Source organism: Halichoerus grypus, chromosome 4 (genome assembly GCF_964656455.1).
Source record: "Halichoerus grypus chromosome 4, mHalGry1.hap1.1, whole genome shotgun sequence".
Taxonomy (NCBI): Eukaryota; Metazoa; Chordata; class Mammalia; order Carnivora; family Phocidae; genus Halichoerus; species Halichoerus grypus.
This window is the reverse complement of record NC_135715.1, coordinates 61,419,751-61,432,286: the sequence shown is the minus strand read 5'-3', so window position 1 is coordinate 61,432,286 and position 12,536 is coordinate 61,419,751. Positions and strand designations below refer to the sequence as shown.

Genomic DNA, 12,536 nt, shown 5'->3' with positions numbered 1-12,536 from the left:
TTTTCCTGTGTAAGGCATTCTTAAAGGTTCTAAAGGCACATTATTTCCTTAAGTCCGCGGCCTTTGGGCAGAGGCTGCTCAAACTAAAATTAACAGCAAAAAAAGTCATTTCAAGGCTTTTTACACACACACACACACACACACACACACACACACCTGAAACCAAAGTTTCACAAAACAATACTGACCTTTTGATATTTTCTATTCTAATCTAGTACATTTTATTTTCAAAAACGCTAGTCACAACCCAATAAGTTGACTTTACAACTCACTGATAGATTGGACCCAGTTTGAAAAACACTGTATGAGAACATCCATTTTCCTAACCTGTGTGTTAAAAATTAGGAACAAAGCAGATAGTGGCACCAGAGGGTGGGGCACTGTAGACAACCCGAAGCTTCTCTTCTCAGACTGCAGGCCAAGTAGGGAGCAGAGCTGCTGGGCACGTCCGTTCAGTGGGAGCTTCTCAGCTCGATCATGGCAGAAAGAAGACTGAGAACCCCACTTTAAGAACCGGAAATAGCCTACCCTGTCTCTGCAGAAATTTTCAGAGAGCACAGCCTCCAACAGACCCCATAGATATTGACTACAAAAGGTTAATAACATCCAGTAACTTTGTTATGCATTGGAAAATGTACCTTTTATCTACCTAGTGCTTCTAAGGATGTTGGAGGTCCTTTGGAGAACTTACCAAACCAGTCTTGATATTATTCTTGTGAGGAAGGAGACCGTCCCCTATCTGGGGGCATAAGAATGGGGCTGGGATGAAATGAGGTGTAAGAAGCATTATGACTGTGGAGTTGTTTTCCACTTGGACAGCTTGACCTTACCCCATTATAATCCTGTCCCTATTAGGCTCTATCTTCATTTAAAATGTTGGTATTACTGTAGACATCATGGATTTTTTTGCATTAATTTTGATTTAAAAAAATACTGCATTAGATTATTTCTCTTAATTACTGAAAATTTTGGCATTCCCTTAAATTTTGTGCCTAAGGTGAGTGTCTCATGGACCTCACCCTAGTCCTGGCCTAGAGTAAGAAGCACCTAGGTTACTAACCAGTGCAAATTAAACAAGGAAATATGGTAGATTAACTAACTAGAATTTAAATAAAATTTTGAAAAAAAATAAAGAAAGTATCAAAACCAGGCTTTCTAATAAGTGCATCTCCAATTACAACTTCTCTAAGTACCATGACTCAGAGAATCATCTTAACATCCTACCAGTGAGGTTTCAGAACTATCAAATTCAATCAGCACAAGATCGTCTGTAGTAACGTCTTTCATACCTCTGCAGTTATAAATATTTCACTGGCAATAAGGTAGGCACAAATCATAGTTCCAGTTCTTCCTGGAAAAGAAAAGAAGTTAGTCCATGAACCACTGTTCATGGCAGTACTTGGTATAAAGATGCTGTCAGAAATATTCAATGAGGGGCGCCTGGGTGGCTCAGTCGGTTAAGCGGCTGCCTTCAGCTCAGGTCATGATCCTGGGGTCCTGGGATTGAGCCCCACGTCCAGCTCCCTGCTCAGCGGAGAGCCTGCTTCTCCCTCTCCCTCTGCCTGCCACTCTGCCTACTTGTGTTCTCTCTCTATCTCTCTGTCAAATAAATAAATAAAATCTTAAAAAAAAAAAAAAATATTCAAAGAGCTCATTTTGCATCGATTTTCTTTCACTCTGGAAGTGCTTGTTCAAAAGATTTTAATTCAGGACTAGCCAAAGCTGTTTCACTGCTCTGAGGTTGTACCTGGAATTCTGCCCTGTGGGCACGAAGACACAGGCGCACGTGTATATTGTTCTTGAATCACTACTGCTGGGGATTGTGGGAACGGAGGCAGTGAGGTCTACTCTAGGACTCTAGAGCGCAAGAGCTACTTACCAATTAAGAACTAATTACACACCCTGTTTTACTAACTAACATAAATAAAAGTACCTATAAAAGATAAAACATGATCAGAACCCAAAACATGACACAGCATTTATAACACCCATTTTTCTTCTATTTTTGAGTCTTTAGTGCGTTTACAAAACATACATGAAGGTAAAGAGAACAGTATAACGAACCCCATATATGCTTCCCAGAGTATATTATATTGCTGTACTTGTTTCTCTCCTCTTCCCTCCCTCCCTGTTTTTCTTCCTGTCTTCTTCTACAGCATTTCATTTTTTAAACTTTTTTTTTTTTTGAGTAGGTTCCACACCCAGCACAGAGCCCAGTGCAGGACTTGAACCAATGACCCTGAGATCAAGATCTGAGCTGAGACCAAGAGTTGGACACTTAACCAACTGAGCCACCCAGGGGCCCCCTATAGCATTTTAAAAGCAAACCCTTGATTTCATGTCATTTCATCCTCAAAGTTTATGTCTTATTCTAGTTTGTATTTTTGCCCTGCTATACAAAATTTGATTTAAAAAATATGGTGCTTCTTTTATTTCTACAGTTATCTGTAGCTTTTGTCTTAGCCAGTGTATGCTGAACTTACTTGGTGTAATTTCAAGCTTACCCTTTTAACTTCAGATACATTCTATTTTCTATTCTATCCCTTTTTTTTTTCAACGAACAACTAAACTTATTTTGCAACCCATAGTTTGAAAAACATTCTAAGCCAAGTACTTCCAAAAAAGACTTTTTACCACCTCAATCTGTGATATATAAAGGCTTCTTGCTAATGGAAATCATGACTATTAACAACCCAGTTCTCAGTGGTATAGACTGTTAACATTTCAATTCTGTCTGGAGGACATCTCTGGGTCTCTATAACTGGTACTTTCCCATCTGAAAAACATTTTTGCAGGTTCTCTGTCCTTGTGGCTATATACAATCACAGACACAGGAGATGTCCTATCATCCAGTCAAGTCAGGTACAGCAGGGAATTATAAAAATGATACATACTTACCTTCAATATTTTATCTTAAAACATAAATGTATACTTATTCACTAAATTTCTGATATTAGACAAAGGTTTTAACTTTTTAAGTGTGAGTCTCCCAGTTGGAGTTCTTTCTTAGAAAGGCCAGGTCCATGGTATAAACCACTGCATCATCTATAATTTCTAGTTTCAGATTTTTTTTTTTAGAGCAATCTAGGTGAAGAAACCTCTTAGATTTTACTACTGGGATTTTTCTCCCAGTGTTTTATATTAGTCTTCCTTGCATTTAATTCAGCTGCAATTTTGGTTGTAGCCACTCAACTTCTTTGAATCTTCTTGAAACATTCAACTAAGGGCTCATAAAATTTTAACATTCTGTTCACTCTGACATTTTACAGATCTATATAATATTTGATTATTTGACAGACACTGGTGGAAGCAGAAACACATAGGCACACTAAATTGAAGCTTACTAGCTGCAAGTTTTCAACATGCCAATGGATACCACAGGTGTGTTTATAGAGGGAATAGAGAACATCAGAATATTCACTCAGTTGGTTAGATGGAAGTCTGTAAGAGAGCTTTTGTTATCCTGAAGTCAGAAGAAGCATCTTGCATCTTTAAATAAAATATAGTTCTGGATTTCATAATTATAACTAACACTTGGATAATACTTTGCAGATCTCATAGAATCTTTACAACTTTGTGAGGTAAATACCTTGCATAAAGAGGGAGAAACTGAGGTTCTACGGATTTAAGCAACTTTCACATCATCAAAGACATCTTAATGCCAGTTTATATGATCTTTTATATCAATCCTTAAACTTTATTATTTCTCAGGTGTGTCTATCATCCTCCCCACAATGCACAATCTATAGTCCAATTCTTGAATCTGTAAGCAGAGACTTAGGTAATTTTCCTGACACGAGAGTGGTAGTGTGTATACGTGTGTGAGTGTGCATGTATGTTTGTCCCTTAGAGTTGCTTAAAGCACCTAAAATGTAACTAAAATAGGGGAATTCCAGTCCAAGATGGTGACATAGGAAGATCCCAAACTCACCTCCTCCATGGAAACAACCCAATTCACACCTGCTTTGGCTCCAGACAACCTGCCAGAGAACCCCTGCATGGAGCACCCCAGGGTACTGACTTGCACCCTCTTCAGCTTCAACTGTCCTCTCAGGGCACCCTCTGGAGATCCCCAGGACTGCCCTGGTCTGCACACTCATTTCAGCTATAGCTGCCTGTTAGGGCATCCCCTGTGAAAAGCACCCCAGGACCCCCTGGCCTGCATGCCACCTTAAGTCCACCCACCCAACCAGGGTGCCCCTTATATGAAGTGCCCTGGGACCTCCAGCCTCTTCCTCAGCTCCAGCCACCCCATCAGGGCACCTTCTGTGGGGACAGTGCCAGGATCCCTCTAATTGCACCTACTTCAGCTTCAGCCATTCTGCAAAGCACCCTCTGAATGGAGAGCCCAGGGACTCCCTGGACAGTACTCATTTCAGCTTCAGCCATTCTGACTGGATGTCCTCTGTGCAGAGAGCCCAGGGGCCACCCTGGCCAGTGCCTACTACAGCTCTGGCCATCCTACCAGGAAAACCCAGCATGGAGTGTTCTGGGACCCACAGCCCAGGCCATCCACAGCTCCAGTCAGCCAAAGTCACCAGGTACACACTGTCTACACAGGGGATGACCATACACAAGACCACTCCTTCAAAGTTTAGAAGAAGTAGCTGATCTGCCTAATTCATGAAAACAAACACAGAAAGTCAAGTACAATAAGGAGACAGAGGAATATGCTCTACACAAAAGAGTAAGAAAAAACCTCAGAAAAAGAACTAAATGAAACAGAGATAAACAATATACCTGATAAAGAGTTTAAAGTCATGATCATAAAGATGCTTACTGGACTGGAGAGAAGAATGGAAGAACTCAGTGAGAACTTCAACAAAGAGATAGAAAACATAAAAAAGTACCAACTAGAGTTGAAGAACACAGTAACTGAAATGAAAACACACTAGAGGGAATCAACAGATTAGCAGATGCAGGAGAACAAATCATCAACTGAAAAGACATGGTAATGGAAAACACACAAGCTGAACAGCAAATAAAAGAACTAAAAAAAAAAAAGAGTAGGTTAAGGGATCCCTTCGACAACATCAAGAAAACAAATATTCCCATTATAGGGGTCCCAGGAAGAGAACAGAAAGGGGCAGAAAACTTATTTGAAGAAATAATAGGTGAAAACTTCCCTAACCTGAGGAAGGAAACAGACAACTAGGTTCGGGAAGCACAGAGAGTTCCAAACAAGATGAGCCCAAGGTGGTCCAAATCAAAATACATAATAATTAAAATGTCAAAGGTTAAAGATAGAGAATTTAAAAGTGGCAAGAAAGAAGCAAAAAGTTACATACAAGGAAAACCCCCTAAGGCTATTGGCTGATATTTCAGCAGGTCAGAAAGGAATGGCATGATACATTCAAAGAGCTGAGTGGAAAAAACCCTACAACCAAGAATATTCTACCCAGCAAGGCTATCACTCAGAGTTGAAGGAGAAATAGAGTTTCTCAGGCAAAGGTAAAGGAGTTCATCACCACTAAACCAGCCTTACAAGACATATTAAAGGGACTTCTTTAAGTGGAAAAGAAAAAAGCAATAATTAGAAGAAAACTATAAAAAGATGTAAATATGACAACATATACATAAAACATGGAAGGGGAGTAAAAACGTTCTTTTAGAATGTGTTTGAACTTAAGTGACCATCAGCTTAATACAGACTGTTACATACTTGGGATGTTATATACAAACCTCATGGCAACCATGACCCCCCCAAAACCTATAATAGATACACAAAAAATAAAGAGAAAGAAAGCTAAGCATAACACCAAAAAGTCATAATCACAAGGAAAGAGAACAAGAGAAGAAGAAAGGAACAGAGAAGTACTACAAAGATCAACCAGAAAATAATTTTTAAAATTGCCAATAAGTTCACTCCTATCAATAATTATTTAAAATTTTTTAAAGATTTTATTTATTTATTTGAGAGAAAGAGTGAGAGAGAGAGAGCACATGAGCGGGGTAAAGGGAAAATCAGGCTCCCCACTGAGCAGGGAGCCTGATGTGGGGCTCGATCCCAGGACCCTGAGATCATGACCTGAGCCAAAGGCAGACGCTTAAGCCACCCAGGTGCCCCTCAATAATTATTTTAAATATAAATGACTTAAATACTCCAATCAAAGACATAGGGTGACAGAATGAAAAAATAAGATCCATATCTATGCTTCCTACAAGAGACTCAGTTCAGACCTACATAGACATAAATTGGAAATCAAAGGATGGTAAAAGGTATTTCATGCAAATGGAAATTGAAAAAAACAACAACAACGCTGGAGTGGTAATACTTAAATCAGACAAAAGAGACATTAAAACAAACACTGTAACAAGACACACAAAAAAGGGCATTATTTAAGGATAAAAGGATCAATCCAACAAGAGCATATAACAATTGTAAATATCTATGCACCCAATATTGGAGCACCTGAATAGATAAACCAAATATAAACAGACATAAAGGGATAAACTAACAGTAATACAATACTAGTAGGAGACTTTTACACCCCAATTACATCAAAGGTGAGATTATCCAGGCAGAAAATGCATTAGAAAACTATCTTTGAATGACATATTAGACCAAACGGACATAACAGATATATATATAGACCATTCCATCCAAAATCAACAGAATACATATTCTTTTCAAATACATATGGAAAATTCTCCAGGAAGACCACAAAATAAACCTCATTAAATTTAAGAAGACTGAAGTCACATCATGCATCTTTGGACCACATTGTTACAAAACTAGAAATCAATCACAAGAAAAAGTGGAAAAAACCCAAACATATAGAGGCTAAATAACATGTTAGTAAACAACCAATGGGTCAATGAAGAAATCAAAAGGGAAATAAAAAAATTCATGGAGACAGCAAAAGCTGTCTGAGGGAAGTTTATAGTAATACAAACACCTCCAGAAATAAGAAAAATCTAAAATAAACAACCTAACCTTATGCCTTAAAAGAGTTAGAAAAAGAACAAACAAGCTTAAAGCTAGTAGAAGGAGGTAATAAAGATTAGAGCAAAAATAAATAGACACTAAAAATAAATAGAAAAGATCAATGAAACAGAGCTGGTTCTTTGAAAGGATAAACAAAATTGAGAAAACTTTAGCTAGACGTATCAAGAAAAAAGAGATAGGACCCAAATAAATAAAATCAGAAGCAAAAGAGAAGTAACAACCAACACCACAGAGATACAAAGGATTATAAGAGAGTACTACAAAAAAATTATATGCCAACAAATTAATCAGTCTAGAAGAAATGGAAAAAAATCCTAGAAACATACAATCTTCCAAAACTGAATGAGGAAGAAACAGAAAATCTGAACAGACTAATTATAAATAACAAAATTGAATTGGAAATCAAAAACTACCACCAAAGTTCAGAACCAGATGGATTCACAGGTGAATTCCACTAGCCATTTAAAGAAGAGTTAATACCTATTATCCTCGATCTATTAAAAAAAATAGTAGAGGAAGGAAACCTTCCAAATATATACTTCAAGGCAAGCATTACCCTGATACCAAAACCAGACAAACACTACAAAAAAAAAAAAAAAAAAAAAAGAAAAGAAAAAGAAAAAGAAAAGAAAGAAAAGAAAAGAAAAGAAAACTACAGGCCAATATCTCTGATGAACTTGGATGCAAAGATCCTCAACAAAATATTAGCAAACCATATTCAACAATATATCAAAAAGATAATTCACCACAATCAAGTTGGATTTATTCTGGGGATGCAAGGATGGTTCAATACTTGCAAATCAACCAACATGATACACTACATCAACAAAGAATGAAAATCATATGATCATCTCAATAGATGTAGAAAAAGCATTTGACCAAATTTAACATTCATTCATGATAAAAACTCTCAACAAAGTGGGTTTAGAGGAAACATACCTCAACATAATAAAGGCCATATCTGAACAACTCACAGCTGACATCATACTTAACGGTAAAAAACTGAGAGCTTTTCCTCTAATAGGAACAAGACAAGGATGTCCACTCTTGCCACTTTTGTTCAGCATAGTACTGGAAGTCCTAGCCATAGCAATCAGACAGAATAGAGATAAAAGTTATCCAAATTGTTAAGAATGAAGTAAAACTGTCATTATTTGTAGATGACATGATACTATGTATAGAAAATCCTGAAGATTTCAAACTATTAGAGCTGGGGCACCTGGGTTGCTCAGCTGGTTAAGCAACCAACTCTTGATTTTGGCTCAGGTAATGGTCCTGGGGTTGTGAGACTGAGCCCTGCATGAGCTCCAAGCTTAGCGCAGAGTCGGCTTCAGATTCTTTCCTTCCCTCTACCCTTCTTCCCACTGCATGCAAGCGCTCATGCTGTTTCTGTCTCTCTCTCTCTCTCTCTAAACAAATAAAATCTTTAAAAAAAACTATTAGAACTGATAAATTCAGTAAGGTCATGGGATACAAAATTAATACACAGAAATCGGTTGTGCTCGTATACAACAATAACAAAGTAGCAGAAAGAGAAATTAAGAAAACAATTTTATTTACAATTGCATCAAAAATAATAAAAAACCTAGGAATAAACTCAACCAAGGAGGTGAAAGATCTATACTCTGAAAACTATAAAATACTGATGAAAGAAATTGAAGACACCACAAATGGAAAGATATTCTATACTCATAGATTGGAAGAACTAATATTGTTAAAATGTCCATAGTATCCAAAGGAACCTACAGATTTAATGCAATCCCTATCCAAATACTAACAACATTTTTCACAGAACTAGAACAAAGAATTCTAAAATTGTATGGAACCAAATAACCTTAAATAGTCAAAGCAATCTTGAGAAAGGACAAAGCTGGAGTTATCACAATTTCAGATTTCAAGATAAACTACAAAACTGTAGCAATCAAGACAGTATGGTACTGGCACAAAAGTAGAGACATAGATCAATAGAACAGATTAGAGAGCCCAGAAATAAACCCATGCTTATTGGGTCAATTAATTAATGACAAAGGAGATAAAAATTATACAATGGGGAAAAGGCAATCTCTTCAATAAATGGTGCTGGGAAAACTGGATAGCTACATGCAAAAGAATGAAACTGGACCACTTACACCATACACAAAAATAAACTCAAAATGGATTAAAGACCTAAATGTGAGACCTGAAACCATAAAACTCCTAGAAGAAAACCTAGACAGTAAGCCCTTTGACATTACCCTTAGCAATATTTTTCTACATCTGTCTCCTAGGCAAGGGAAACAAAAGCAAAAATAAATTATTGGGACTAAACCAAAATAAAAAGGTTTTCCATAGTGAAGGAAACCATTAACAAATTGAAAACACAACCTACTCAACAGGAGAAGATACTTGCAAATGATATATCTGATAAGGAATTAATATCCAAAATACATTAAGAACTTACACAACTCAACACCAAAAAACCCCAAACAATCCAATGAAACAATGAGTAGAGGACCTGAATAGACATTTTTCCAAGACAACATACCAGATGGCCAACAGACAAATGAAGAGATGCTCAACATCACTAATCATCAAGGAGATGCAAATCAAAACTGCAATGAGATATCACCTGACACCTGTCAGAATGGCTAGAATAAAAAAGACAAGAAAGTATATAACAAGTGTTGGCAAGAATGTGGAGAAAAAGAAATCCTTGTGCACTCTTGGTGAGAATGTAAGTTGGTGCATCCACTGTGAAAAACAGTATGGATGTTCCTCAAAAAATTAAAAATAGAATTATCATATGGTCCAGTAATTCAAAATTTGAAAAGGTATCTGCTCCCCTGTGTTTACTGCAAAATTATTTCCAAAAGCCAAGATATGGAAGCAACTCAAGTGTCCATCCATAGATAAATGGAAAAAGAGGTGGTAGTTATCTATGGAATTAAAAACAAATAGATTCAACCATATATGAACTGGCTTGCTGGCTCCCCTGGCTGATTTTGGCCATGCTGGCTAGAGGGAGAGAAAAGCGCAACCCAGATGATGCCCTTCGGTTTTTTTCCCCTTCCTCTAAGTAAAAGGAGAAAGGGCCCAAACATTCCTAAAGGTGAGCTTTGAGGGAGCCAAAAATGCTAAAAGTTCACATTGTTCTTTCCTCCAAGTCGGAAGAAAAATGGTTACATCAGTGCCCAGGGGAAGCAAATCTTTAGATAAACCAGAGGGGGGGAAAATTAAAGGGGAAAAATACTCTAAACCATTACTGAGCAATCATCTAGACTGGTGCTTCTCAAACTTCAATGATATACAGGGCATCTGAGAATCTTATTAAAGTGTGGGTTCTAATTGAGTAGGTCTGAGGTGGATATGAAGATTTTGCTAGTCCCTGGGCCACAATTGGATTCTAGATCACAATCTCTGAACAAATTCAAAAATCAATAATATAAACATAGCTAAAACTCCTAAACACTGGGGAATTAAAAATAAATAATTTTTAAATAGTCTAGATGTTTAAAAACCACTTCTGCATTATCTCTGCATTTAAAAACCAGAAGATTTTTAGGAGAATTAGTAGAATCATGAATTATTTAAAACTAAGAAACAAAAAAAGCAGTACCTATAAAGCAACTGGAAGTCAGCTAAAGCAGTATTAACAGGAAAAGACACAGACTTTAAATGCATAGATCATACGGTTAAAAAGTTAAAAAAAGTTTTTTAGGATTTTATCCATTAATTTGAGAGAGAGAGCACGCATGAGTGGGGGGGAGGGGCAGAGGAAGAGGGAGAAGCAGGCTCCCTGCTGAGTAGGGGTCTGGACTCAGGGCTCCATCCCAGGACCCAAAGATCATGATCTGAGCCAAAGGCAGATGCCTAACCAACTGAGCCACCCAGGTGCCCCCCAAAATTAAAATTTAATTAGCCAAGTTTTCAATTCAAGAAAGTAAAAGCAAATAAATATACTAAAATCAAGTAAAAAGTGAAATAAATATTAAAACAGAAATGAAACAGAAAACAAAATAGACATGATTGATAACATTAAACACCAGTGCTTTTTTCCTCAAGAAACGAAGACACAAATCTCTTATAAAAGTGATTTTTAGTGGCGCCTGTGTGGCTTAGTTGGTTAAGTGTCTGCCTTTGGCTCAGGTCATGATCTCAGGGTCCTGGGATTGAGCCCCACATTGGGTTCCCTGCTCAGCGGGGAGCCTGCTTCTCCCTCTCCCTCTGCCATTCACCTGCTTGTACTCTCCCACTCTCTGTCAAATAAATAAAATCTTTAAAACAAAACAAAACAAAAAAACACCTGATTTTTAGAAAAGGAGAGGAGGGACAAATATTAGAAATAAAACAGGGGTCAAAATTACTATATAGCAGAAATTCAAAAACACTGTAAGAATAACTTTAATAAGTCAATCATTTTAAAAACTTAAATGAAAACAGGGGCACCTGAGTGATTCAGCTGGTGGAGCATATAACTCTTGATTTTGGCTCAGGTCACGATCTCAGGCTTGTGAAATGGGGACCCAGGTTAGCCTCCTTGCTCAGCGGGGAGTCTGCTGGAGATTCTCTCTCCCTCTCGGTCTGCCCCACCCCCCCACCCCCATGCTCTCTCCCGCTCTCTAAAATAAACCTTAAAAAAAACTTAAATGAAAATATCAATTAAAAAAATTGATTCGAAAAGGGAAAACCTGAATAAAACAACATTGCATTAAAAATTATATTTACAGTCTTTTTTACCACCTCCCTCCAAAAGAACAAGATGACATTGTTACCAAATCTATAAGAAATATTTTCTTTTATAAATTCTTTTAGATAATGGTAAAAAAGAGAAAAATTTACAGCTCATTTACTAGCACTAATATAATAGATTCCCAAATTGCAAAAATATAATAAAAGATAACTTTATACCAATGTCACTTAGGAATATAGATGTTAAAACTTAAAGTATTTGCAAAGTGAATCCAGCAGTAGAAAAAATACATATCAATACCAAGTTCCATTTATCTCGGAAATGCAAGAATAATCTTATATCAGAAATCTATATTAATGTAATATATCATATTTACAGATTAAGAGAGACATACCTTGTAATCATCTCAATAAGTGCAGGAAAAAAAACATTTACTAAAATTCAGTATATATTCACAGTTTTAAGAGCCAAGTAAAACTAGGAACTTCTTTTTTTACTTATTTATTTTTTTTTAGAGAGAGAGAGAGAGAAGGCACATGTGAGTGGGATGCAGAGGGGCAGAGGGAGAGAGAGAGAATCTTAAGTGGACTCCACACCCAGCTCAAAGCCTGACAGAGGGGTTCAATCCCACAAACTTGAGATCATGACTTGAGCCAAAATCAAGAGTTGGACATTTAACTCACTGAGCCCCCCAGGCGCCCTGGAAACCTTTTTAACTTGATGAAGGGAATCTACCAAAATACCTACCAGGTGTAAGTGTCCTCCATTTTTTCAAAAGTTTGCATTATGCCACTTCACTTTTATGAAAAACCCATGTCAGCACCTGTTTTTGCTAAGTGAAAGCAATCTGAAGAGGATTTTCACTTTTATGAAGAAAAGGAATAAAGCAAAAATACAGTTCAGCATTTATTTTGCAGT

General features: G+C 37.1%; 1 protein-coding gene across 1 annotated transcript in view; it reads right to left on the bottom strand.

Moving 5' to 3' along the window:
- The window catches only part of LOC118541620 (phosphatidylinositol 3,4,5-trisphosphate 3-phosphatase TPTE2-like), an 80,374-nt gene that overhangs the window by 21,646 nt on the left and 46,192 nt on the right, over positions 1-12,536 (bottom strand). Inside the window, exon 10 of the mRNA XM_078070413.1 lies at positions 1,290-1,351. Within this exon, the coding sequence (XP_077926539.1) occupies positions 1,290-1,351 (62 nt within the window). The remainder of the gene's footprint in view (positions 1-1,289; positions 1,352-12,536) is intronic.